Below are 27,688 nucleotides of genomic sequence, written 5' to 3'. Positions count from 1 at the left end.
GGCAGAATGAATTGATGGACATAAACTGAATGGGTGGTGGTCTATGTGTGGACCGTGACCTGACATCTAAGACTAGACCAGGTGGGAACTACTGTTGTAGAACTCCTCAAATGGGGTTTGGCTGTAGCTGACCTTTCATCTGATCCTACCACAGGAGGCTGGTGTGTAATCAGCCTCCATTCAAGCTGAGTGTTCCAGAGGCAAAACCAATGAAATCCAAAATGCATCGCATTTGTTTGCACGCCTGCCATTGACACAAATGAGTGATGAACACGCCACCATCTATTTTGTGCCTCTGTCCGCATTTCCATCTGAATGGTATGGAGCTATTCTTAGACCTGTGGGAGGATAGATGGGCATCATTTAGACTTTCATTTTCAAAGGCTTTTCTCCTCATTGCTGGAAGTCATTTTCAATCGACCATTTGTTGGTGCACAGCAAAATGCGCAGGCTAACGCTAATTACGTGCACAAAGCCTACTGTAAATGGTGGCGTCGGAGTTCTGGAGAAAAGGATTTTGACAGTGCAAACGGCTTCATGACCGTTTGCGTGTTCTCTGTGGATGAGACCGTGTTAATGTTCATTTGAGCATCAGCTGACAGAAAGACTAAACTCAGACGAGTGATCAAGAGCAAAAACAGTATATTTGAATCTGTGTGAATGGGTGTGATTCTTATCTTTAGCTAATTTTAGTAAATTCAGTAGAAACTCGTGTGTGTGTCAGATGAGCAGCTGATGAGAAACCAGCTGTTTTCGACACAGCACTGCTTCACTAGTTATTCCACTTATCTTGAGCCAAGCCTATATGTACAGCCAAGACTATGAGTGAAGTCACTGCTGACCTTTGCATCACCCCTGTTAAGACATCATTTTCCCATCAACCTCTGTGGGTTTAGGTTATGACAGTAAGGAGGTGCACACAGTGCTGAGCTCCACCTTCCTCCTCACTACTCCCACAACCTTTCTTTGGAATTTTCAACATGGTGCAATTCTCAGAACTTCTGTGTTATGCGGAAAATATGTTCACACACCACGAGGAAGAGATGCTGTTTCTTTGTGGCTGCGGATGGATGATGCAGCGCGTCAGACTTGACACTTGGACTCGAGTCAGACTCGTCTGCGATCAGACTCAGAATGCCTGAAGACTTGACTTGACTTGACTTGAGACTTAAAGCCAAGCTGAGGAGCCTTGACTTGGTGAACCATAAATATTGAAAAATGTTCTGCTGACTATAGTTGTGTCTTTTGGAGCTCTGCCAAACTGCCGAGAGTAGTTAATAATATAACCAGGATGCACGTCTCCATAACCTAATACACATCATAAATTGCAGCTGCAGGCACCACAATAAAGCCAGATTGAGATGAGAGAAATTAGCCTTGACTGATCTTGACTGATATCACAGTTTGATACGTTGTTGGGACAGCAGTGGAAAACAAGGACATGTAGAAAATAACATTTTTGTCATTTATTTAAAAAAACTGAAATATCTGACAGTGGCTCATTAGCCATGATTCTAACAGATTAACGGTTAAGGCACTCAAACACTGGCATATTTTCAACGAGAAAAAAACACAATGTAGGCACGCATGAAGGCACATTGTAGCAGGGCTCGAGCACAAGCTCAAGCAAGCAAGTCATCATGGGAGGATCCTCCAGCTCTCTCATTTGTGTTTACACTACATGAGCTTGATTAATCTGGCGAACCAGATTACAGTGACAAGCATACTACATCTGATAGACAGCTGGTCCACTGCCAGATCTATGGGGAAAGCTGCACCTCAGAATGTCTTTTCTATGCAACCTGTCGAACCGAACCCAGCAACCCGCACAGAATGGCTCAAATGATCGCATTCATTTGTTTATTTATATGTTTACTAGTTATTAGTTGTGTGTACTAAGTGTGTGTGTGTGTGTGTGTGTGTGTGTGTGTGTGTGTGTGTGTGTGTGTGTGTGTGTGTGTGTGTGTGTGTGTGTGTGTGTGTCTGTGTCTGTGTGTGTCTGTGTGTGTGTGTAGGTAGAAGGAATAAAACTTTCATTATCATGCTTTCATTGTTATTCGAGTTTGAGTGTATGAAGTATTACTGTCACTGTACACGTGTCAGGAACCCCATAACTACCCTCAGATTGAGATAAATTCATGAATTGGCTATTGATTTGTTTGAATATATTTAATATAAATACTATTTCTGATGGCTGGAAGTGAGCATAAATCTGCTACTTCCCCTTAACAAAATATAGCAAAATGGAAAAATAAGCCAAACAATTAAAAAACAAATAAGTTATTGTACAATGAATGCTGAATGAACATGTGTGATCATACACAGAAAAGTGTGAGCGTGAACCTGTGGTGATGGATGTCAGTTTTCTTACATTGGAGGGAATGCATCCCCTAAGTCCCCTGTGGCAATTACGCACATGGGATGTCAACATATGTGATCTTTGACATTTGACATAATGTTACATGATGTGGGCTATTTACATGCATCATGCATGCTTAACCTGGTAAACAGCAGTCATCCTCTTCGGCTTTGCTTTTAATGTGACTTAACGGCATATCTAAATGCCCTTTGACTGTCCTGCTATAATGAAGAATGAAACAGAAATAGAAAGCTGCAGAGGAAATCCTCCTATGTGTCTTAAAATGAGCATTAACAACCAATAAGCGGTTCCTTAAGACCTTTAACCCATCCTCAGGGTATTCCCTCTGTTTTTGCCCCAGATCAGGAAAAATGAGGGAGTGACTACTTCAGTTGGTTAGTCACTGGGGAGCTGCAGCAGCAGATTTCCTGATTAAACAAGCATGCACTAATCACTAATGGAGCTGTGCTGCAGGATTGAATCAGGAGGACGTCAAAAGAATAAATGAACGAGTGAAGGAGAACGAGGAGGATCCCACAGGCATGAGGCGCTCCTTTATGTCTAATTCCACAACTTCAGTACATAGCAGCCGGCTAATGTGCTCCATGGTGGTTTTGTTTTCGCTCAGTAGTTTGCATACATTTCCATCAAGGCAGGTGGTGACACCTCGTCCTGAGTTTTCATGGTGGCAGAGAGGGCATGATGGAAACTTTGTGCTTTGTGTAATCTAAATATGTGTGTTTACGGGCTAACTGTTGTCTTTTTTCTTTCAATCAGTGCTCTGGGAGGCTCCTCAGCACTTCATATCCCAGCATTCCCCAGTGGAGGATGCCTAATTGACTATGTCCCACAAGTGTGCCAGTTGCTCACCAACAAGGTAAACGTGTTTGATATAACTCGTGTTACTTTCACAGTGTGCTTTATGTGGATGTCTTCATCACAAGTGAAATAACGTCTCCATTCATTCATCCACTCAGGGTCATCATTACGTTACATTATTTCTAACACTTCATTTTTTCTAAACAGGTCTTTATTTGCAAATGGTGTAGAAGTGACAGATACAGTTAATTAACATGTTTTTCATTCATTTAAATCCCACCTTGAGGCTGTTAGTCCTCTGCAGTGGCCACAGGTTCGACTCCCACCTGCGGCTCATTTGCTGCGTGTCACCCCCCCCTTTCCTGTCATACCTTCAACTGTCTCTATAATAAAGGCTAGAAAAGCCCAAAAACATAATTCAAAAAAAGAAGGAAAAAAAAATCCCACCTGTCCTCCCATTATGGGGTAAGGTTACTGTCAAAAGTTTCGTGCGTGCACACATAAAAATCGTGCACGTATTAAAAATGTGTGCGTGTTAGTCTGTAGTTGTGCGTAAATAAAAAATTTGTAAACTCTTGTTTAAGTCAAATCATGCATAGATTATGCAGTGTATAAATTATCTGTGAGAATGCAACTCGTTAAGTTACAACTTTCCAAAATGACAAATACGGATTGCAGTTTACGGACGTACGCTTCCCTCAGAATGAATACGAATCTGACAAGCGTGAAATAACTGTCAAAACTACGTCACGAGGTCACAGGCATTATGTATCGAGTGGAAGACAACATCGATTCTACAAACTGCGCATGCGTGAAAGATGGCGGCGGCGAGGCATTTGGAGCAAAGTCATTGGCCGTTTCTCAATACCAAGTACGCCAAGTTCGGACTTAAGAACTTGGCAGTTCGGACTTAGCAAGTTCGACTTGGGAGTACAGTCTCTCCAGGGCGGGAGGACGCAGGACCGTCATTCTGCAATTGGGGCAGTAGCGTTAGCAGGACAACACATCTCCGAAAACTTTGGAGTAAATTTCAAACTACGCGCTATCGTGATGAATCGACCACAGATTTTAAGTTTTAACATCCACTTTCTCACATGAAATAATCTTAAAACCACATTCCGTACTACTAAAACAGCAGTATTTCGAAACTTGTAACTTCGAGTTGTGAGTCCTCTCCTCCGCCATCGTTGCTACGAAATACATTCTGGGATATGTGGTTGCCCCAAGTTTTTTTTTTTTATTTAATGAAAATATATACAAACATTCAAGGCATAGAAAAGTTATACAAATGTACATTCATTCTGCCTTAGATTGAGCAACACAAACCATAAGGCCTAAATCTGAATATGATATACATATTCATAAACAAAAACAAAACAAAACATATGCCAAACGCAACGCAGGGGCCATTTCATAATAACTTAAATGTTTCCAATAGGGAGAATAGCTTAAGGGCTTTCTTTTCTTTAACAAGACTCAGTGATTTAGTCCAGAGTTTAAACTCATTCCTCCAGTGGGTTAAACATGGTTTGGTTTTATAATATCTACATTTATGAATAAAAAACTTACCAAATAGCAGCAGAGTGTTGAGAACAAAGTCCACATTCTTATTATCAGCAAAAACACCATAAAAAATAGTTTTCACTGTTAAAGGTAACTCAATTTCCTTGGACTGTAGCCAGCTCTGCATCTCATTCCAAAAAGATTTCACTGACTCACAATAAAAGAAAAGATGTTCCAAACTTTCGATTTCCTCTTCACAGAAAACACAATTATTAATATCAAAATTAAATCTTAATCTTAGATATTCGTTAGTTGGGTAAATTTCATTTAAAATTTTGAAGTTGATCTCTTTTACTTTAGAGAGGAGTGGAAATGAAATATAATTCTTTCTTATTTTTTTTATTTTTTTCTGCGCCAAATTCCTTGAGAATATACATTCTTTTAACTGGGTTAGGGTAAAACTTTTTTAGCAGAATAGGTTGCCCCAAGTCTGCACAAGTCACCATCCGATGCATCCTCGATAAAATGGGAGGGGCAAGAACACATCCGGGTATTTGAGTGTACTTCGAGATGCGGACTTTTGAATTGGAACAGTACTTGGACTCAGAGTGATGACGTTTCTCAAGCACACAAGAACACAAGTACAGAAAAGAACGCATATTGAGAAATGGCCAAATACGTAATTTCAAATTGTTTTAATATCATTTTCTTACTGCATTGGTCTCGGGAACTGACTCAAAGTGTACATCGCGGAAACACTGCTAAACTAGGTTAACCATGACCCAGCTGGTCTAAAACACGTCGTCTGGGTTGTTACCCTCACCAATATAAGACAGATGTACACTTTGAGTCAGTTCCCGAGACCAATGTAGTAAGAAAATGATATTAAAACAATTTGAAATTACGTACTTGACTTTGCTCCAAATGCCTCGCCGCCGCCATCTTTCACGCATGCGCAGTTTGTAGAATCGATGTTGTCTTCCACTCGATACATAATGCCTGTGACCTCGTGACGTAGTTTTGACAGTTATTTCACGCTTGTCAGATTCGTATTCATTCTGAAGGAAGCGTACGTCCGTAGACTGCAATCCGTATTTGTCATTTTGGAAAGTTGTAACTTTACGAGTTGCATTCTCACAGATAACACTGCATAATCTATGCATGATTTGACTTAAACAAGAGTTTACAAATTTTTTATTTACGCACAACTACAGACTAACACGCACACATTTTTAATACGTGCACGATTTTTATGTGTGCACGCACGAAACTTTTGACAATAACCTTACCCCATATCCCATTACCCCTCCCCATGGCAGCATTCTTCTGAATAGCCCCCGTGCGTGCGTGTGTGCGTGCGGTTGCGTGGTTGTAAGCTTTGGTGCAGCAAAGCATGTGTCCACTGAGGAATGCCTTTTGTCAAGCAGTGTGTTTGTGTATGTGTGTGTTAATGTGTGTATGTGCACTCATGCACGTGTGTCTGGCATCTGCCGACGTGGGCGTACTGGCCAACCTCCATAGGCTGTCTGTGCGCTCCTTGGCCTCTGCAGGTTGACAGGTAGATATGCTGTGTAGACATGATGTAATGCCATTTCCCTCAGGGGAAAATGCCCCCCACTCACACACACACACACACACACACACACACACACACACACACACACACACACACAATGCACACAGATACTCTCCATCTCTTTTATTCGAACTTGTGTCCCCGCCTGACCTCCATGTCTCTGGGTGTTTAAGTCCAGCAGCAGTGACAGAACCTCTCCCTCCAGCTCCCTGAAAGAGTCGCAGCAGCACAGGCTGTGTTTGGAGAGGCATGTTCAAAGCAGAATCAACAGTAAGGCAATATCAAACAAGGAAGGAGGAGCATTAATAATGTCACCATCACTATTTTAGATAGCAGATCTGAATTTCTCAGTGTACAGTGCGAGACGTGCTGCCTGGATCACAAGTCACTCCCATCCATTTCTCTCAGGGCCATTTCTTTCTCAGAGTATGCAAAGTGTAACCAGCACTAAGCTCTGAATGCTGGCCAACTGCTGTTGTTCAATTCAAAAGTATTCTAAAATTCACAATAAATAAACTAAAATGCGGCTTCAGGGATTATTCTTTCTGTGCCAGAGACGTCTTGTGACTTAATACTGTAACAAACATCTTGTTCCCCTGACAGCAGAGTAAAGAGCACTGCAGCCAACACAACAGAGCCGCGAACTGTACTGAACAGCATTGGTTTGTTAGCCGAAGTATCACGGCACGCTGTTGCTGCTTCATTTGAATTTCAAACGATCCTTTGTACATGGGGGGAAAAATGACAGTCTGTAGTGACCTGTCCAAATTAGAAGGGTATAATCGCAGCAGGCCTTGTACTCCAGCGGGGGACATTCGCAAAATGTCTGAGGATCTTTTTCATGCCCCTCCGCATGCAAGCTGTGAAGGGATTACCATGACACAAAACCATCTGAAAGTGAGAAGTAATGTGTGGAAGCATTTTGTATTCAGCACTGTAGATGGAAAAAAAACAGGAGTACAGACAAGGCTGTTTGCTGCCTTTTCAGGAGGAATTCTATTACAGTGTGTTACAGCCACAGCAAATCTGGAGTCACCTGTTTGTAGCCTGATAACTCGACTGAACTGACACTCGGTTTCACTTCAAACGGCTGAACGAATCGCAGATGAGGGCAGGCGGTGATTCAGAGGCTGGGATCATGCTAACCTGTTAGCGCTTTACTCGTGTGAGGCACTGCAAATGAGCAAAAGAACATCCATTCTGCAGCTTAGTTTCTCATTAGGCCGCACGGGTCGTAATGTAACCAACAGTGACGGCCTTAATGAAAGCTGAGCTATTAGAGCAACACTACAGAGAAGAATGCACAGAGGATTCTGACGGCTAGTTATCAGCATAGCAGTTTTGCTGCTTCTACGTATCTTCAAGATGGTGATATTGAGAGATGCAGAGTGAACGCTAAACGTTCCAACTATTACCATTATAATGGACTTTTGTGTGTATTGGGAGCGTATTCTCAAAGTGGACTCGTCAGAGGGGAAAGACAGAGGCTGAAAGCGTAAGCAGAGACACAAAGCAACATGTGACGTCTGTATATCTGTTATTTTTTGTGAGATTTATCGAGTGAGGCCAAAGGCGGGAAAGCAAGAAAGAAGGAGAGAAAGACACCATTCTACCATCCCAGACAAAGATTCTCATTATCTTTGCGAGGACAGGCCGTGCCGTCGTTTTGTTCTTTTAACACCATCAATTATTTCCTCCCACTTATTCCAGATGCTGTGATTGTATTGACACAACTATACTGCCACATACCTCAGCTGTGACTGACGATGATTGTGCTGGGTGATGGCAGCACCTGGCATCTGCATCATTAAAACAGTTACTCATGAAAATCAGCTTGGGAAGCTAACGGGCCCTGAGGGGCTTTCAGTCATCTCCAATGTACATACAGGACGGGATCAACTCACACAACACAGGGGATAAGTTGCTTTCAATGAATTGAACTGAAACCGTCCGATCGTCATCTTTTTTGACATGATACTGAGAGAAATTCATTTTAATTGATGGCTGGTATGTGCAGTATGTGTTCTCATTGCTGGCATTCTCATTGCATTTTCACACATACTATGCAAATTAGAGGAGAAGCGTGGTCAGCAAAATCAACCACAGTAGTCATCTGGTCAACACATCACTGTACAGCAATAACTCCGTTAAGACTGGAGGAGGAAAATGTGATCGCTAAGTGACCAGGCCACAGATACTGCGGCGGCATCTCACTCCGAAACCAGCACAATAATTCGACAGTCCCTTTATTTAAAGTGTGAAGTCACAAGTGTGCACTTTACAAGAACACAAAACAAAATAGAAAGCAGCCAGTTCTCAGGATGGTTCAGGTGTTGTATTCAGGGTTAAATTACTCTGCTGTCAGCACGTGAAAATAGGTATTTCAGTCTTTTGGTCTCAGGTGTCAGCTCAGGTGTCTCTCTGGTCAGTTGTGGTAAATGTATGTAAAGGATTTTACTCTTTAACTTCCTCTGCTAACAATTATTTTCGCAAGATTTTGTAGAACCTGTTTTATGTTGGAGTTATAATCAAATTGCTGTTTGAAATAAAGATTAGAGTCTGAAACAGTTCAACTTCTCAGCAGAATTTAGTCCAGGTACAGCAGACCAACAAGCACCTTTTCACCTGCAAATCACTGAAGCACACTTTACGCACAATGATTTCTTCCTGAAACTCTACTCTAGAGTTCTATTAAATGATGGATTTCATCTGTTTGCAATGCAAGGAATTGTGGATTGTAAGTTTGCTCATTTCTAATCAGAAACTAGTAAGTAATGCTTGCCTGGGATTTGCATCCGGATTGTGGAGGTCGTGCAAAAAATGTGAATGTTACAGTTTTTTCCACCATGACACTAGTCAATTCTGCCATCAAAGTCACGGTGGCAGCACTCGAGAGCACAACACCTACATCATCAGCCAGGATCCACCTATGCAGTGATTTCACTGCGCAGAAACAGAATGACTTGTGGGAGCTGATTTCCTAGAAGCTGAGTAGACGGCAAACGTATGATCTCACCTGCGGACTGAACTTTCTTACAAATATGAAGGTGTTCATGAGACTTTTGCACCGCAGCTGAGCTCATTTAGCAGTGCACCATGGGTGCTTACTCCTCTCATTAACATGTAGTGACATGTCATAATGAAGTCATTTATTTAGAAATGGCAGACAGACAGCAAGGGCTGAGGTCTGTGTTCCCTTTTCTTTCAAGTGATTCTTTCAGTTATTATTCTTTCTTTCCAATCTGATTTTCCCACAGGATTTGAGTTTTGATCTCAAGACATCGATTTATTTATTTTTTTTAATGAATTTGCAGTCAGATATCAGATCAGTCACTCTTTATAATATGAAAGCTGGGGGTGGTGTGAATGCGTATGTGACAGAGAGGGAAGAAATTGCTTAATCACGCAGCAGGAAGCACTTCCGGCCTTATTGCATCACACTCCCCACAGACAAATGCACAAACACAATAAATGGATGCGCGGGTGAGCAACTCATGGGTGCAGGCAGGTTTGAATACCTGCAGAACAACATCACCTGTCTTGTATCACTCCAACGTCCAGACAGCCAATAAAAAAGCTTGGTTGTATGTCAGAGTGACAGTGGGAGCAGGAAATCCTTTCACAGCATGGGCGGGGAAAGTTCAGTGATCCACAGTTCCCTTAAAAGAGGCACAAACACACACACACGCACACACACACACACACACACACACACACACACACACACACACACACACACACACACACACACACGCACACACACACACACACACGCATGCAGTGTAACTAGATAAACAGCTTATTGAGTATGTGGCCTTGCAGCTTTTGAGAAAGCTAAATTGCCACCTCCACCGTCCCATGTAAACATAATTGAACAGGAGGCTGAGTCACTGTGCATGTCTGTGTTTAAGAGCTCTCGCAGAGATGAGACCCATCACACACACGACTGCATGTATCAGATTACAACTTTTCCCTTTCACAAAATGCCGTCATTCATACATGGTTGATGAGTAATCGCAGCCATGCATTTGACAATACGGTCTCTAGCTTTATTTGTGGCATACCCTGTCTTCAAAGCAACCTCACGATTTTACTATGTTGCGATTTAGGGCTGGGACAAATAATAAGTGTAATACAGACTGATTATGCATGTCTGATGCACCAGTATCACATGATACTGTCACATTGTTCTTGCATTGCTGGAGCACCTTATGATAATAGCAATAATAAATAATAAAATGGATTTGTGCAGCTTTTAAAAACAGAGTTATTAAGTGCTTTAAAATGGGATTAAGACATATCAGGACTGAGGCAAATCCATGATAATGCAGATAAATACTAATAATAAAACAGATAAGAGCTGCTAGAATGAATGAAATGCTTTTTTTTTTTTTTTTTGGAAAGATAGTGATGTCACTGATTCTGCAAGCCTCAGATCCTCAGGTAGGGGTTCCAGAGCTGAGGAGCCTCGATTGCAACAGCCCGGATCTTGAAATCAATTCTTAAAACCAGTGAAGAGAGGCTGAAACGGGGCTCATCTAGTATTAAAAGTGGAGCAGCTATGATTTGCATTACAAACCTACCTACCTGACAGTAATACATGAGTGTTATTAACCTTCAACAAAGCTCACCCTGAACCGTCTCTGTTCGGTTAAACATGTCCCTGTAACTTTAGCCTGCTGGTGCTCAACTATGTTAAACTTCTTACTTTAAAGAAGGTATTTGTTTCCCTGACATTACAATTACTGCATGATTGATCGCTGTCATCTTGTGAGTTGAGTCACAGGCCACGTCTGCCACGTCTCTTCTTTTGATCCCTTCAGTTAGCAGATAACAATCTGAATGATCGCCTCGAAAACTGTCATTATTTGTTCTGATGACATGATTCTAGCATTGTACAATGCACCATGGAAAACCTGGCTCATATGTCACACAGTCCCATGGGGACATTTGTATCATGGGAAACTTTATCATAATATCTTGTGATGAGCAACCTGGATTGCTTCAATATACAGAGCAAGTTCATGTATAACTTCAGTTGGGACTTGATAAAGTTTTATTGAATTCAGAACCAGTTCTTATCTAATTGAAATCCTTTTGGATTCCTGACTGAATCTATTTAGGTTCATTCAACATTTGAGGTCCTGATTCATAAATATTGATGTCATTTTAATCAGAGATTTTAGCTTTAAAATGCCCCTAAAGTTGATGTGAGGTGAGGAGTCACCACTCTGATGGTCCAATCCTGACCATGCGGTGTTGCGACAGAGTGATGTTTCTTTTTCCTCAAAAACAATCTGCATGAATACAGACACCAGCTTGCAGAAAGCACATTACCCAAACAACAGCCAAAAGTTTCCTAAAGCTATTACTGAATGAACACTTATCAGCTGATACAGTATAATCTGCCACTGATGTTCCAGTTTTAACTGTTGAGAGTGAAGGTCAGTGCTGGCTAAAAATAAGCATTACCTGAACATTTTGTGCCTCTGCTGTGCTGAATGTGAAGAGAAAAAAAGGTTTGTGAAGATATCCGTTTGTCTCTGAACTTAGCGAATCCAGGGAACCAGATCCAAAGCACAAACGCTATCAGAACCCAGCTGTCTGTCGACCATAGCTGAAAATATTCCCACTGCTATGAGGATTGATTTCACATTGTTGCATTTCACTCATGTGCCTTTGATTAAATAGCGTGGATGTCTAATTTTAAGACTGAGAGAATTCTGCTGCAGAATTGTTTTGTGTTCAGTAATCTGAGGCGCGCTGATATTTAACCATCCTGCTCAGGCTTAGTCTTGCTAGGTGAACGCAGCAGGTCACCTTCATGGCTGGCTGGCTGGCTGGCTGGCTGGCTGACTGCAGGCTTTCTCACCTGCCCAGGATGCTCAACAGTCAAGCAAGCCCTGAGCTTCTCCTCTTTGGACTTAAAGATAATGGTTACTCACACCTGTCACCATGCGCTAAAGACATTAGCGTCTATAATATGTCTATATTCCAACTCACTTAGTGTGTAGACATTACAAGGATGTAAGAAACCCCACCGAAAGGCAAGCGCTACAACCTTTTTCCCCTTTTCTAATATGCACAATGTTGCTGAACATGCACGTAGCTTCTGAGATGAACGAGAGACTGATATTTTATCAATGTCTTAATAAAAACGCATCATGTTGAGGCTCTATGGAAAAATGTTGAGTGAAATGGATAAATTATATTAAAGATAACAGGACTCTGAGCAGACAGTCAGAGCTTTTAACACCAGCTATTTGGCTGTCAAGTGGTAAGCTAAAGACTTTACACTTCAGTGACATTTAAATTCGCCTCTACAAAGATTGCATGTAATACTCCTTCTGCACTCTGAGCTGTCTGGTTTTAAAGGGAAAGCAACCATTAAAAAGTTCACCTCTGTTAATCTGTCTACAGGCCAAGGCAGTGTTTACATTCTGGGAGGGTTCGCTCAGAAAGCCTCTCTGCTAGTATGTCGCTGGCATTTCCTCCCAGACTGTACACAGACTGGGAGTCAGCTCAGCCTGTAAGGACCTCATCCTGCAGCCGTGTGGACAGGGCTGCTGCAGAGGGAGATTCAAAGGGGAATGTAATTGATGAGACTGAAAACAAACACCAAAAAAAAAATGAATTTCCAATAAAGGATTCAGTCACATGTCTGGTGAGATTTCGTCAGACAGCCGCCGTCACCTCTCACAGCCTCTTAGAAGCTAGAACCTGTTTGTTTATACGCTGCAATACCTCATGTGTCCTGTAGGCAGAACAGTAAACACTGGCCTTTGGCACCACTGGAGAAACCTATTTGGACAACCTTAAGCCACTGCTTTGCTTTACGTCATACAGCCTTTTCCCCCTGCTTCTCTGCACTCCATGAACAAGTGTGTTTGATCAGATATATGTGTCTTGCGTCTTGCCAGTCCATTGTGTGTACTACACCTCTCACTGTGTTCTCTCTAGGTGCAGTACGTTATCCAAGGCTATCACAAGAGGAGAGAGTACATCGCTGCCTTCCTCAGCCACTTTGGAACGTGAGTCAGCTCGACAGGAGGATCGTCCTTCACTGGAGCGATCGCAGCATGTGTTCGTGGTCATTCATTGGTCACTGTCCTTGTCTTTTCACAAGGAGGTATTGCAGTAAAAAAAAGACCAAGTAAGACTTGAATATGTGTGTGTTGCAGGGGCATGGTGGAGTATGATGCAGAAGGGTTCACAAAACTCACTCTTCTGCTCATGTGGAAGGACTTTTGCTTCCTCGTGCATGGTAGGAAAGTCACAGAACACGCATTCACGCTGAGGTCTGCTTATTCTCTGCCTGGATCACATCTGATGCTCTGTGGCCACCTTATGATCCATCTGTCTCCGATCCATTTCCCTCTGTCTGCTTCTTGCAGTGGATCTCCCGCTGTACTTTCCCAGAGACCAGCCCACCCTCACCTTCCAGTCTGTGTACCACTTCACCAACAGCGGTCAGCTCTACTCTCAGGTGCAGAAGTCGTATCCCTACAGCCCTCGCTGGGACGGCAATGAGATGGCAAAGAGGGCCAAGTGAGTCGATCCTGCCTCATTAAATTAGATTTCTGGAGATTTTTAAACCTCAAAAGCCGTTTAAAACATGGACACAAAAAGAGTCAGACAGATGAAACAGTCTGATATGTCATACAGCCATTTATCATGCTGACTATCACGTGTGATCTGCATTAGATATATCATACAATGAGACCATATTGTCTGGACTACACTATAGTATTGTGGCTGTTCATAGGTTTTATTCCACCCTCAGTAAACATAAACTGGTGTGATCCTATTAATCTATAGATGGCGGCTACAATGTGAAAGCTGTTTGCTTTTTGCATGGCGAAGGTTAATAACTTCTGTAAATATTTGAAAGATCTGAGCAACTACAGACGGTGCAGAAGGCAACACATAATCTGTTTTGCTCAGAGATTGTGTAATTTTTTCCTTCTCTGTTTCTTTGTTTTACTGCATCTTAATGTCTCCACAAAGTTCTGCAACCCTCTTTGGATATTGACCTATTAGCTCCTAGATTTTGAGTGCAAGAGCTTTAGCTCAGCAGAGATTGTTTAAAGGAAAATTCTGGTATTTTTCAACCTGGTTCTTATTCTATATTTGTAGATGTTCTTACTTGCTAACTCTTAAAGGCAATCAGAATGCTAACCATGCTAGCTGTTTGTTTAGCTAAGTAGCAAAGTATTCATTTGCAGCAATAAGAAACATTGTGTCATTTCATATTTAGCATGCCTCTGCCTCCAAAGAGGTAAACAGATATTATATAAGGCTGAAAGGCCTTCCAGGATTGTTGTTTCCCCCCTGCGTCCAGCCTTGATGCTAAGCTACGCTAACCAAGCAACATATTGAACCAACAGCTCGGCACCAATCTTCTCATGTGCCTGTTGAAATATTGACTTTAAGTCTAACCTGACTCAAACACACATACGCACACAAACCTGAACACGCCACCTGAATCTCTTTTAGCCCGTTTGATTTGTAGTTATGTCTCTCGTGCTTCCCTGCGTTAACACATGGAGAGCAGATATGTTGTGAACAGCTGTAACTGTAACAAGTGAAGACATTCTGCCTTTCATCTGTACTTTGATACATGCTGGGGACTGACCCAGTGATTTGTTAGATGCTTTGAAGCAGTTGAAACACAATTATTGTCATATTTTGATGGTTTATTTTCTGTACTCCCTCTCTCTCCCTCCCCCTCCTCCCTCTCTTTCTCTCTGTCTCTCACCCAGGGCGTACTTCAAGAGCTTTATCCCTCAGTTCCAAGAGGGAGCCTTTGCCAACGGGAAACTCTAGTACCCTCTAGCTTAATGACATGCCTGGAGAGTTGCCTGTGGGAGTGCGTCTGTGAATGTGTGTGTGTTTGTGCATGCCACCTGTATATGAGTATGCACGGGCTTACGTTTCTGAAATGTACTGTACTGAAACAGCACCGTGAGAATGGCAGTGTGCTTATTGCACAGCGACTCTGTAAATTCCACAGTTTGACCTTGAAATGGTTGCCTCTTAGTACATTCACTTTTTATCTTAGCTTTAGTGAAAAGCCGCTTTGGTATAGACGTTTAGAAGAAGTGATCCAGGCACTGCAGTGTGCCACAGTTACAACACACACAGGAATGATGCTGTAGATTCAAGCAGTTGATGTAGTGATTAAGTTCCTTCACCTCTATGTGAAAATAGACCTGTGAACATTGTGCTCATGTCACAGAATTTTGAGGGAGCGGGATGAAATGATGATAGTTTCTCTCTTGTCGCCAGCTCACAGTAAAGGGCCTTTGAAGAGAAACGCCAAACTTGATGTGACAACCTGTGCAATTTGATGCCTGGCTTCCAGCAGTCAGACCACAGAGGATTGGGCTCACTGCACTCCGTCCAGAGCTGCCGTGCTATGAACAGATATATGTAAACGATATGTAAACTATTAACCACATGTAAATCACTAAGAGCTGTAGTGACGATGCAAAACACCTTTGTTCACTGTTCCTTTGTCTTTGCCACTCACGGCTGTCAAGTTTGGCCCCGACATTGATGTTAAACTGGTCTTCTACTTTTTGCCTTTTAATTGTCTGTTCCATTTGACCGTTTAAAGCCCTATTAAGTCTTTTTCTGACATGTTGACAGCACTGTAAGCTAGAATATGTTTTGTCAAGATTTCTACCCAGTAAAGAAAACTGTTCCCCTTACAGTGGACATTGTTTTGTCTTTGGTCTGTACTTTTTGTTTGTTGGATATTATCATTAAAGCTGCAGTAGGTAACTTGTATAAAAGTAATTTTTTGTCCTATTTGCTAAAACTCCCCCTATGCCCAGACAGCAGTACATGAAACATGTAATCTGTGAAAAAAAATGGCTCCATTGCTCCCACCTATTGCTCCTACAGCAATTTGCAAGAATCCACCGTGCCTGACACAAAACAACCAATCAGAGCCGGAGGAGCATCTGAGGGAGTGTCTGACATCTGTCAATCACTACTCACACTACTCTGCGAACCACACCCTCCCTCCGCTCATGCTGCCTGCTGCCTCTCAGTCAAACAGCTCTGTGAGCGGCGTCAGGAGGCTAGTGAAAGCTATGGCGGAGCAACAGCCACCCGCAAAGGAGAAACTGCCCATACCGCCGCTGCCAACGACAGAATATACGGCTAAGACAACAAATAACCAGAAAGCTAATATGGTGATTGTTACAGTAACACTCCACAGTGTGCACGGTATGTTAGCGACTGTGATGTAGCGGCTGGGCAGAGTTAGCTTGTTTCCGATGCTAAGGCTAACGTTACTGGTTGTCACGACAGACGCTGCAGGGAGGAGGGGCTTGGAGGCGGGGTATGAGTGCAGCAGAGAGGGAGGGGGAGTGGCGTGGAACTTGTGTTGATTAAAATTTTCAAGCTAAGTTTGCTCTCTTCTTGATCTTACATACTGCAGCTTTAATGTCAGTGGGTGGATGGGAAAGATCCAATATAATTGTGTTTAATTACTCTAAATTAAGGCCTTTGACTGATGTGAGGCATCCATATTTGTGTGTAACAGTGTGGTATTAAGTGACAAATAGAGTATATTGAAGCTTTCAGTAAAATCAGTTTTCCCAGTCCTAATTAACTAAATTAAACTGGAAACTGTTGGGCAATTCAGTGCTTTGAGCTAAATGCTGCATGAATTCATGCTAACATGCCCATAGTTGCCATGTAACATGCTGCTTAGCAGGTGATGTCTGCCATGTTCACCATCTTATTTTAGAATGTTAGCATGTTAACATTTGCTAATTGATTGTCACTGAACACAAAATACAGCTGAGGCTGATGAATGTCATTAGTTTTGCAGACATTTGGATAAGCCAAAGCGCTGCATTAATGTGGGAGTCACCAGTTATTTATCCTGTGGGGAATATCAGTGTCAAAGCTAACAGCTACTGCTAATGTTTGGCATTAAAGACACATCCTCTAGAAGTCAGTGGATCACCAAAGTCATTCAGATCACAAATGTCATTATTTTTTTGTTAATTCATGTACTACAGTAGATGTTAAAATATTTCAGGCAAGCAAGCAAAATTGTATTCATATTGTACATTTCATTCCAGCTGGAAGCGCAGGGTGCTGCACATGGGAGCTGCAGCCACAAAAGACTTTGTGAATAGTAAAACATTAGACATGTAAACACAATTAAAACAAACATATACAGGAAATAATACGAATAAGTTAAGAACCAGGCCAGCAACCAACCAGTAAAAATAATAAGGTGAATTAAAACCATTCAGAGAAGTGGAAATAAAATGACCATTAGATGGACTGTTTTAAGTTTCAAAAGATGGCAGCGTTGAAGCTCACCTGACATGACTGGGTAGGAAGTTTCACCAGCTCGAGGCTTTAAAGCTAAAGGCAGCTTCACCAGTTCTAATGGAGACCCAGGAAATAAAAAGACAGTCTGTTCCAGATGACCTGAGGGGTCTCGCTGGTTCAGTGCTCACAAACATGGCAGAGACATTGGGATGCAGGGCCATGGAGGGCCTTAAAAATGAACATTAAATGTTAAAATTAATTCCAAATGTCAGGGAATTTGGGAAAAGTTTGACCTGCTCATGGTGCTAGAGGAAGTCAGGGATCACCAAATTAAATAGGATTGATCCTCTGGGGCCATCGAATAGCTGTTGTACTCGACAACCGGCTGTCCCAAGAGCTGGAAATACATGAATTGCATTTTTAAAGGAAACAAACTTCTTTATTGTTTTTGTGCTGTCTTACTCATAAAGTTAAAATCACTCAGTCACTTCCAAATGTGTGCCGGTGTACTTTTTTTAAATTTTTTTTATGCGTTTTAAAATCCTAGAGATGCTGTGTTTTTTTTTTGTTTGTTTTTTTTTACAGGCCCCAGTGTGCTTGTGTAACAAGGAGCCACAACACACAGAGGGTGTGTGTGTGTGTGCGTGCATTCGTGCGTGCATGTGTATGTGCACACATGCTCATACATCTACATGCACATGCATGTGCTTGACCGAGGCAGAGTGTGCGCTTGCTTGTTTTCATCATTAAATATGGGGGTCATAGTTAGGGGTCCTTCCTGGCCTAAGGCGCAGCCCTTTGCTATATTTATTGTTGGTAATGCAGCAACTGTCAAGTCTAATTGAGAACTATAGGGTGAATGTATCTGGGGCATTTAATAGCATCAAGGCTCTTAATAAAATAATTAAAAAGCAAGATTCTTTTTGTCTTTTTCACTGCCCCGCTCCATGTTTCTTGCTCTAACCTTTCCCGACCTGCTTTCAAAACATCTCTGCTGTCAGCCGCGGGACGAGCTGCTCTCATTTTGGAGATCTGGGGAGGGGGGTTGAGAGGGAGGGAGCTCAGAGGAGGAGGGGTAGCAGGCTGATGGGTAGCATCTTTAACAAGCAGGAGCAAAGAATAGTTTTAACTTGACAGTCAACTCAAGACATTGCAGCTTTGCACATAAACGGTAGCAATTGATTTTCGATCGTGGTGAATTTGAGTGGACGTGGACCTTTGAGTGAACTGAAGCGTGAATCAACGGTCTATATTAGTTGAAGAAACAAGTCATTTAATGATTGCATTTAAAAGGTGTATCTTAAAATGTTCTAAGTTTGATTGTCAGTCTGGAAAAAAAGTATTCATTCCTGAAGTTGTCTCCAGTCCTCGACGCTGACCCAAGTTGACATAAGCCCTTTAAGTAACTTGTAAACAATTCCTTCCAAAGTGGCTAATCTGTGTCACTGTTGCAATGCATAAGTCACATTCAGTTAGCCTCCTCCCTCAAAAGTGTCTGCGCCTAAACATGGCTCACCTTTACACACTTTTAAGCAACTTAACATGGATTTATCCAGTGTAATGATCCTGTGAAGGTGCTGCTCAAGGTACCTTTTGAAGATGTGTTTCTCAGCCCCCTGAATCACAGTGCAGAGGTCTGCCAACCCTCTGAGCTAATACTCCAAATCCACTAATCCAGCCGTCTTTAAGAGATCTCAACGGCAGTCGGATGGAATAATTAAAGGCTGGAATAATTAGCTTGGAATCTGTGGACGGGGGATGATTAAATTGATGAGTGTTTTTTGTGGCCTGGCTGGGTTCACACTTTGCTGGACTGGGACTCGCCGTGAGGAACAAGTGATGGTCGTTTTCTCTCAGAGGACAAATGGGCAATTGAGTGGTGTTTTAGCTTCGTTTTAAGCATCGTTTTTACTCCGCTGGATGGCCTGAGGTGAGAAGAACCTCATCTCCACCCGAGCCTTACTGGTGGCTGGACAGTTAACCAAGTATAATGGAAACTTACAGCCCTGATGCTAATGGAGGCCTTTCTGCTTCAGAGGCAGGTGTCCATAGCTAAAAGGAAGCTCAAAAAAAAAAAAAAAAGAATATTAGCATTAGATTAACATTAACTGCTCTGGTGACAACCCTATAAGCAGCCAGCTCGGAGGCACCAACAAGCTGCCAGCCCGGGGAACTGACAACTGTGTGAAACAGGATCACTTAAAGCTCAGCAAAGAGCACCTTCCTGGGCAATAACCCAGAGTTAGCTCTTGCCATCACTCACCCCACTTCACCTCAGAAGTCGGGCTAGTCGGCGGAAACTTTTGAAGAGCAGAGAACGCGTTGAAGACCGGAGCGAGGCTCAGACAGAGGGAGCATATATATATATATGGAAAGACGGTCACAGAAAAACAGGCAATGTGTAAAAAGAGATTGAAAATCCTGAATCATCATCTTGCGAACAGAGACGTTAAACAGCTGGGGCAGCAGCAAGGATGAGGTAATCAGAAGGAAACAAGGTGCATCCAAAAGGCCTGAATATGTCAGAGAGCAGTAAAGGCGGACAGGCGCCTTATTCCAGATTGTTTGCTTCCCTCCCCAGTCATTATGTCCGAATCAGCCGATCTGTCAGCCTCGCCTGATTCTCTTTTTTTTCATCTTTATTTTTTGAACAGCAGCCTTTTGACTTCCCATATTCCCCCAGAAAAGGAGAAAAGACAACCAGTTAGCCAAGTGAAAGAGGAAGGGGGGGTATAAGCACAAACTCTTGAGACTGTGGGGTACTTTGTGTTTTGTCTGTAAGTACAAATTCAGAGTGACATATGGGGAGTCCCCCCCTCCACCCTTCCCCCGCCTCGTCTTGGAGGGAGAGGGTGGAAGAGGAGTGCGCGTGAGGAGGGGTGGATTTCAGAGGCTATGCAGCATTTGCGATGCAGCGTAGGGTTGTTGATGCGAGCCATGTTGAGGATGATGGAGCTGAGAGGCTTAACTAATTTTGGAAAGAGAGAGCAGGAGGAGGAGAGCGGAGGGGGGATTTGGGGCCTTTTGTTACAGCCTGTTTGATCTGGGAATTTGAAAAAAAAAAATGGCCCAGAGATGTCGTGAAAATGAGAGAATTACTGCTCGGGTCCCTCACTCTTCTTTTTTATCAAACTCGAGTAGCACAGGAATTCTAATGCACTCCCAAGTCAAAGCGGCAGATATTTTTCTCCCCCCTCTTGCTTACAGATAATAACTGGATCTAGTTAAACCCTGATTGTTAATTGCTAATTACTCCTCGTACACGAGAAGCCAGGAGAGCGTGGCTAAGCTGATCAAATGAGCCCTCGCTCTGGAGCTTTTAGGTTTTCCCGTTTTGTCTCGTCTCCGTGTTGTTGGGGCGTTCTGGATGGGCTTGTTTTCGATGGCTTTTGACAAGATAAAGACAGATTTTTGTCAAAGGGGGGGAAAGAGCAGAGGGAGGGGCCCCCTCCTCATTTTCCCTTGGGTGTGATCATAGACGTTTGATTTAAAGCTTTCATGGGTTAACCAAAGCACATCCCGCAGGTGTTTTTTCTCTGGAATACAGCTCTGGGTTCCTGCGTTAAGCAAGCGGTTTGGCCTCGGCTCAATGCGCTCCACTGTCATGAAAAAGATGAGACTCAATTTAGTGAAAAATACTCAAAGAGGCACCCTGTGTTTCTGTGGCAGAAAAAGGATTTCAGGGCTTTAATGGAGGTTTTAAAGGTAATGTTTGGCAACAATCGCTCAATTACAAACCGTTATCTCAGAATCACTTTATGATCAGATGGCTTTATGAAATTCAGGGAAGCAGCATTCACATCAGTCATGCTGGGTGGATTATTTCAGGGTGTTTACTGACTTTAATTTACTCCTCTTGTTGTGTGTGTGTTCCTTTACTCCTCAGTGGCTTTTGTCTTGCCTCTCACCCCCAGATTCCTCCCGCTCTCCTCCCCTCCACCAGCTACCTGAGGAGCTGTCAGTCTGGATTGCAGCGCTGTCGGTTCAGCCTGTCAGGCTGAGGGACGCGTTCTGATCAGCCGTGGACACTGATAGACCTGTCAGGTGAGATGACAGCCACAAGTGAAGACACGCACAGACAGGTACATGTAATGTGACAAGACACCTTCATCCCTCCACCCCCACCCGTTCCCGCTTTCTTTCACCCCCCCCTTCTGAAAAATAAATATCCATGTGTTGGAAGTTGGAAGAGTGCATGAGGGATGAGCATGTTTCCTGACGAGTTGAGGGAAACTTTTCTTTTGAGCCTGAGCCGATGTGATGCAGCCACGTGATGAAGTACAGTTTGGTATCATGTCAACTTGCTGTTTGAATGTTATTTCTGCACACGCTCTGCATGAACTTAAAGGTAACAGTTTTCCATCCACCTGCTTCCACAAGGCAAATGGAAATATGAGATGTCATGTTTTTGAATTTGCATGACTGGCAAAAAGCAGCAAAAGGCAAGAAATTTGCCTTTCAGGTCATCGCCTCATTGACCTGAGCTACAGTATGTGATATTTCATTCCAGTCCAAATGCGATGTCTGCCTACTCTACAGTGTTCACCTGGTCAGGTGCATCAAGTCTTCTTAAGCGTTTACTAAGTGGAGATTTAGACATCACTATAATGAAACAGTGCCTTACATGGGGATTAGCTGTCGTTAAACATTCACACACACTGACTGCCAGGTGAAACTCATAACTACCCATAACTAACTGACAGAGCTAATGTTAGCTTGTGACCCTTTTCTACTGAAGAGTAAAAGAAGCAGCATGCAACATAGTGGATGATTGACTGGACATCTCATCATGTCAGTAATGTGAGAATTCATACAAGTAATACTAACATTTGCAAGTTAGGTTGTTTTGGCTAATTTAATCGGCCTCTTAAAACAGCTCAATGGCTTCCTTTTTACAGTCATGATTGCTTTTGATTGGACGTCACTACAGGCATTTCTTAGCCTAGCATTTACATATTACTTAAGTCATTATTGGTGAGGCAATTTTTAACTTTTAATGTCACGACTCGATTTATTAAATCGCTACTTTGAGACTACCTAGCAGTTATTAAGACTTGAGAAGGGTTTATACTGAAAGTAATGTAAAAATACAAAGAGCAGTTGGTTCTGAGTAGTGGGCAAAGGGGCAACAGCATCGCATAAACCCACATTCAGTCCAATTCAAGTGGTTTTAGTCATTTAATTACCTGCAAATCTGTTTGGGGCTTGAAAGCAAAATGTCATCTAAGGTGGGTCCTGTATTATCAACTTATCTTGTGGCTCTCCTGTGTCAAAATGAAGTTTTAGACAGTATATAATGTGCTTACATGACGCATATAGCCAAATTGCATTGCATCAAATTAGTGAACGCTAATCAACACATGGGTGCTAGGTCATATTATTCCAGCATAAGGGTACTGCTGTGAGCATTTTATTTTGGAAATGAGTGTACACACAATGTACAGAGGGTGGTGAGTGGAGGTGGGGAGCCCGAAAGCAACTTTTTGTCCCTGGGCCTCCTGACAGGTAAATCCAGCCACACCTGAGACAATAGTGTGGATTATCTTGTTTCCGGCAAACAAAAAGACACAAAACGAGACAAAAAAAAAGAGATGTGTCATTTTATTCAAATTTTGCAGCCCCACACAAATGGACTTGAAATGAATGGGAGAATAGCAGATACTTTGTCAGATCAGTGACACGTGGGTTTACTGCTGTGATTACTTAGTAAGTTATCCAAAAGCCTACAGTTAACCAACAACCTGGAATAAAGCACAGTGTCAGTAGTGTGGTGGTAGCCTTGTATTATAATGTCACACAAGCATCGAGACTTAAAAAAAAAAAAAAATAAAAAGGCATTTATCAGTGTGTTTGCCCTGCTCTCCATGCGGCAGCCACACTGCTTCAGTGTATCCACACATCAGTGCTCGGCGGCAGCTCCACCAGATCAGGTCTCACCCACTTCAAAACCTCTGTGTAACTGCAAACTGTTGACTTCTATCTGCTTCTTTGGCCCAGTGGGTCATGTCCTGAAGGACTGTGGGGAAAAATACAAAAGGAGGCACAAACACTGGGGTTGTTGTAGCATATGAGATAAGAGCAAAGGGTGAGTGAGGGTGGGAGGAGGAGGGGGCTGATGGTGGTAGTGGGTGGGGGTGGGAGGGTGGGGGATGGCTCATGCCAAGTGACACAAACCCCCCTTGGCAGCCTAATTAAATTTTCCACATTTCCACACTCACATTAAGCCTCCATCGAGCCGGAAGGAATGGACGCACCAGAGGAGTCGACCCCAGGAAGAAGATCAACCACCACCCCCACTTCACCCCCCACCCACCTTCTTTCCTCCCCATTTCTCCCTACAATCGCACATTTTTGTTTGATCAATAACTGTTTAACCACAGAGTCTGAACTGATACTTTCATTTATTTTCATGTGTCCTTGAGCCATTTTGCTGCTTCCTTAAGAAAATATTCAGGCTTAACGACAGGTACGTTACACTGCGTCTTGATTGACAGGTGTCTCCACGTATCTCAGTCAGTAGTGATTGCTGCTTACTCCACCTTCAGCTTTTGTCGCTCCCAACCACTGACAACATGGCAGCAAGCGTCAAAGCCGACCAAACATTTATTTTTTGATAGAAAAATGTTGCTGCTTCGGTTTATTATGTTTGAGAAGCCTGAGAAAAAGAAATGAATGATGTTCAAGACCATATAGAAATCCAAACCCACACTTCACTCAGCACCAACCTCAGGTCGATACGGTCTAAAACTGTACATAGCCTCATGTTACACAGTATTTTTCTTTCAGTTTTCATCAAAGGAAGAACAACGGTACATTTATTTTGAAAGTGTTCAACATTAGATTTATTTTAGTCCAACATATTTCATCTGTTCTCCAACGTATATAAACCACAGAGGTGCGGCTATTTTTAGATGCTCTTATGACACTTTATCATCTTCTTCTCAGCTTGGATGACAGGAACAACGTTAAACAAAAATACTGATTCTCAGAAACCGAGAACAACACTCACACCTTGTCTCCGAAGAGGCTTACAAGAATTGACTTCTGTCTTGCATTTGGAAATGTTTGTTGTAGGAACTTACTTCTCTATAGGACACGCCACAATGATCTGCTGCCAACTGGCTGGTCCTCCTGTAATTTCAGTCCCGTTGGAAGAAACATCCTGGTATTTTAAAATGGATTTTGTAGGGTTTTTTTCCCCCACAGGCAGAGCTGCTTTCCCCTCTATTGCATTTTATCAGCTCAGTGTGAAATTTGACTTTTGTGTGGAAAAGTGGAAAAGTGTTTTTTCTTGTCAGACAGAAACATGTTAACACCATCATATACAGTAGACCTCTTTGTCTGGGCCAGCTACAGGTGGGTACTGGTATTCTCTTTATTCCTGTCTGCCCATGTCCATTACAGAGCACAGTTTGTTTCATTGTGGTTTCATGCCATCCAGAACGATGAGGCCCGTCTGAATGAGGCATTAGGTCTGCTTTCTGTTGCAAAGATGACCTTTTGTTCGTCATTATGAGCAGAGTTAATGTCCATTAAGCCTTCCTCCTCTAAATTTTGTTTGGATTTTGCATTTGTATTGAACACATTTCTGTGACAGTTGATTTGGTTTTTATTTCATTTTTAAAAAGCAGGCAAAAAAAGATGCAAGCAGCTGAATTTCAATGGATCTACTTGATGACAGAATAAAGCCATTGTTGAAAATGTTTCAAATTTGTATTAAATGTTGCCATATTTCTATCTGTCTGCTTACCTTAAATTATAATTAAGGTACCAGTCATATGACAAATAGTAAGATATCCCAGAGGCAGCAGTGGGGCCAATCTGAAAGCTCATCAGTTACAACACTGATATTCTCCCATCTGATCACACAAGAGATTTTCCACCGAGGACCCGGATAAATGGAGCTAAAACAATGTGGATTATTCTGTGGTGACGATAAGCCTCAGAGTGGCATGTGAGGGACTGAGCGAGATATTGGCACACATAAAGCTGAGCACAAAGAATTCTGTATGTTAACACTAAGAAATACAAGATCGCATCTAAAGACAAGCCAACAGCGCTAATCTTCCCAAAGCTCTGACAGGACGTGGACGAAGTTCTCCAATGCTTGATTTAAGAGACTCAGTAGCAATAAGGACAGAACTCTGCCTTTATGGTGATAGTCAGCATGATTCAACCTCCAGTGCAGAGAAGCTTTAAGAGCTGTTGTTCTAAACACTTCTGCCACTTCCTGGTGCACGTGAAGCGATGCGTTTCCACACTTCCAGAAGAACCGGGTAGTTGGTTCGTACCACCCCCACTTTTAGTTTGGGTGATTTCTGTGAAGTGTAGTGAGGAAAACAACAGCAAGAAAGTACCAAAGATGCTCCAGAACAACAACAACAACAAAGGAAAAAAACCTCACATATTCCAGCTTCTTCTTTAAGCTTCAGATTGTTTTGGTTAAGACGAGAGACACGGAAAGGAGGACGAGTTTTCAGCTGAGGTCAAACAACAGCAGGACAACCGAGTTCCTCAACCAAAACCCATTAACATTCCAAGCTGCACAGCCCTCAGCCTGCTCTCAGACCAGCATACTCATAAATTACACTGACAACCTTGTTGACGGAGTGAGATAAACTTGCCCATTGTGTGTGCACTGTGGCTGCACTGAGACGCGTCACGCAGAAACGCTATTTGATTTGACTGTTTCAGGCCAACGACGAGGAAAACAACACGCAGAAGGACCAAAACAAAATGATACACAGATATAAAGCCCATTTTTGTCAGGCAGCCAACATTTTCCTTTCCTTGGTTTCTAGTACCGGCTGAGGAGATGGGGACTTTTGTTTTCTTCCACTGAAAACAAGCAGTCCTGTAAAAGTGGAAGGAACAGCGGGGTCCTGTTTATTTGCGAGCTGCAGGTGGCTGCGTTGACCGCTCGCCGCCTGCTCAGAAGTCCCCCGACCACTCGTTCTTTTCTTCGCTCAGACCCTGTTATTTGTTCACTTCTTCCACCACATGCTCCAGCGTTTCCCCTTCTCTCTCTGCTGTTTTTGCCTGAGCAGCGTTCCATTCTTTGTCTCAAGGTACAGCGTGTCTGTGACGCACTTCCTTCCATTGTATCAGGAACTGATACCTTGTGAAATTACTGTCAAGAGTGTGTTCGGGTGTGTTGATTGGAAGGTTCTGTGTTCAGTACAGGTAAATATGTGTTTCTCCTCTTGGCTCTTTGCCTGTGATCATTTGATTACACAGAGCTGTCTGGTAAGTTCCACAGCAAAGCACCTTGCTTTACTGCAATCTCTTGTGTCAAATATTTTTTAGATCTGCCAGCTAGTGGACGAGCAGAGTGGCATTAAAAACAAGTTGTAGTTGAAGTTGAGTCAGATGAGGTCACTTGGTTTATTTCCCTGCTGCAGCAGCAAACAAGCCAGGAAACATTTGGTTGCTACGTGATGGCATTTAATAAGATGCTCCCACCCCCTAATTCCCACCTCACGGCAATTTCAGCGCTGCTCTTCTTTCAGTTTGAGGTCCTGCAAACTGCTCTAGTGAAGGATTTTTTTTTTTGTCTCATCTCGAAGTTCTAATGGTTAAAATGCATTTGTTTACTGCAAAAAGAGATTCAGAGCCACATCCAGCAGTGTTGATGTGTAGGCAGGTTTCAGGTTACTGCACTTTAACCACATATCAGCCCTGCAGGAAAGTAAGCAGCTCTCCCAGTTGCCACCTTTTCTTTTTATTACATGGACTGATATTTATCAGCTGCAGCTGTGTGGCTGGTATTGTTTTCACCTTGTGAGTCTGTGTGTGTCATCATGGCAAAATGTGGTCCTGGAGACACCTACTGTATCGGGAACTATCACAGAGGTGGTTTTGAATACTCTTCCAGGGGTTTGTATGCCTGACTGTCTGTGTGATTTTGTCAATGTGACAGCTACAAAAATGTGCCAGATGCAGTCAAGAAATTGTCCAGGTGAGTAGCTGAGATCAAAATTTGAAGTTGAGGATGGGTGTGGTCCGAGCAAGCGTGCTGGAAGTAGGGGGGGAGGAAGCAGGGCCCACATTCATTTTAAGTTATGGATCACTGTATCCCAGTTTCAATCAATCCCATCCACTCTCAGACATAAAACTGCAGACCATCGTGC

General features: G+C 42.7%; 1 protein-coding gene across 3 annotated transcripts in view; it reads left to right on the top strand.

Moving 5' to 3' along the window:
* babam2 (BRISC and BRCA1 A complex member 2) overlaps positions 1-15,968 on the top strand; it is a 75,171-nt gene extending 59,203 nt beyond the window's left edge. For all 3 annotated transcript variants that reach the window (XM_070979181.1, XM_070979182.1, XM_070979180.1), the window contains exons 8-12: positions 3,137-3,236; positions 13,218-13,288; positions 13,439-13,521; positions 13,652-13,805; positions 15,020-15,968. In XM_070979181.1, coding sequence (XP_070835282.1) covers positions 3,137-3,236; positions 13,218-13,288; positions 13,439-13,521; positions 13,652-13,805; positions 15,020-15,083 — 472 coding nt within the window. In that variant the 3' untranslated portion in view covers positions 15,084-15,968. The remainder of the gene's footprint in view (positions 1-3,136; positions 3,237-13,217; positions 13,289-13,438; positions 13,522-13,651; positions 13,806-15,019) is intronic.
* The last annotated feature ends 11,720 nt before the right edge of the window (positions 15,969-27,688 follow it).

Source organism: Chaetodon trifascialis, chromosome 14 (genome assembly GCF_039877785.1).
Source record: "Chaetodon trifascialis isolate fChaTrf1 chromosome 14, fChaTrf1.hap1, whole genome shotgun sequence".
Classification (NCBI taxonomy): Eukaryota; Metazoa; Chordata; class Actinopteri; order Chaetodontiformes; family Chaetodontidae; genus Chaetodon; species Chaetodon trifascialis.
This window is presented reverse-complemented; position numbering and strand designations above follow the sequence as displayed.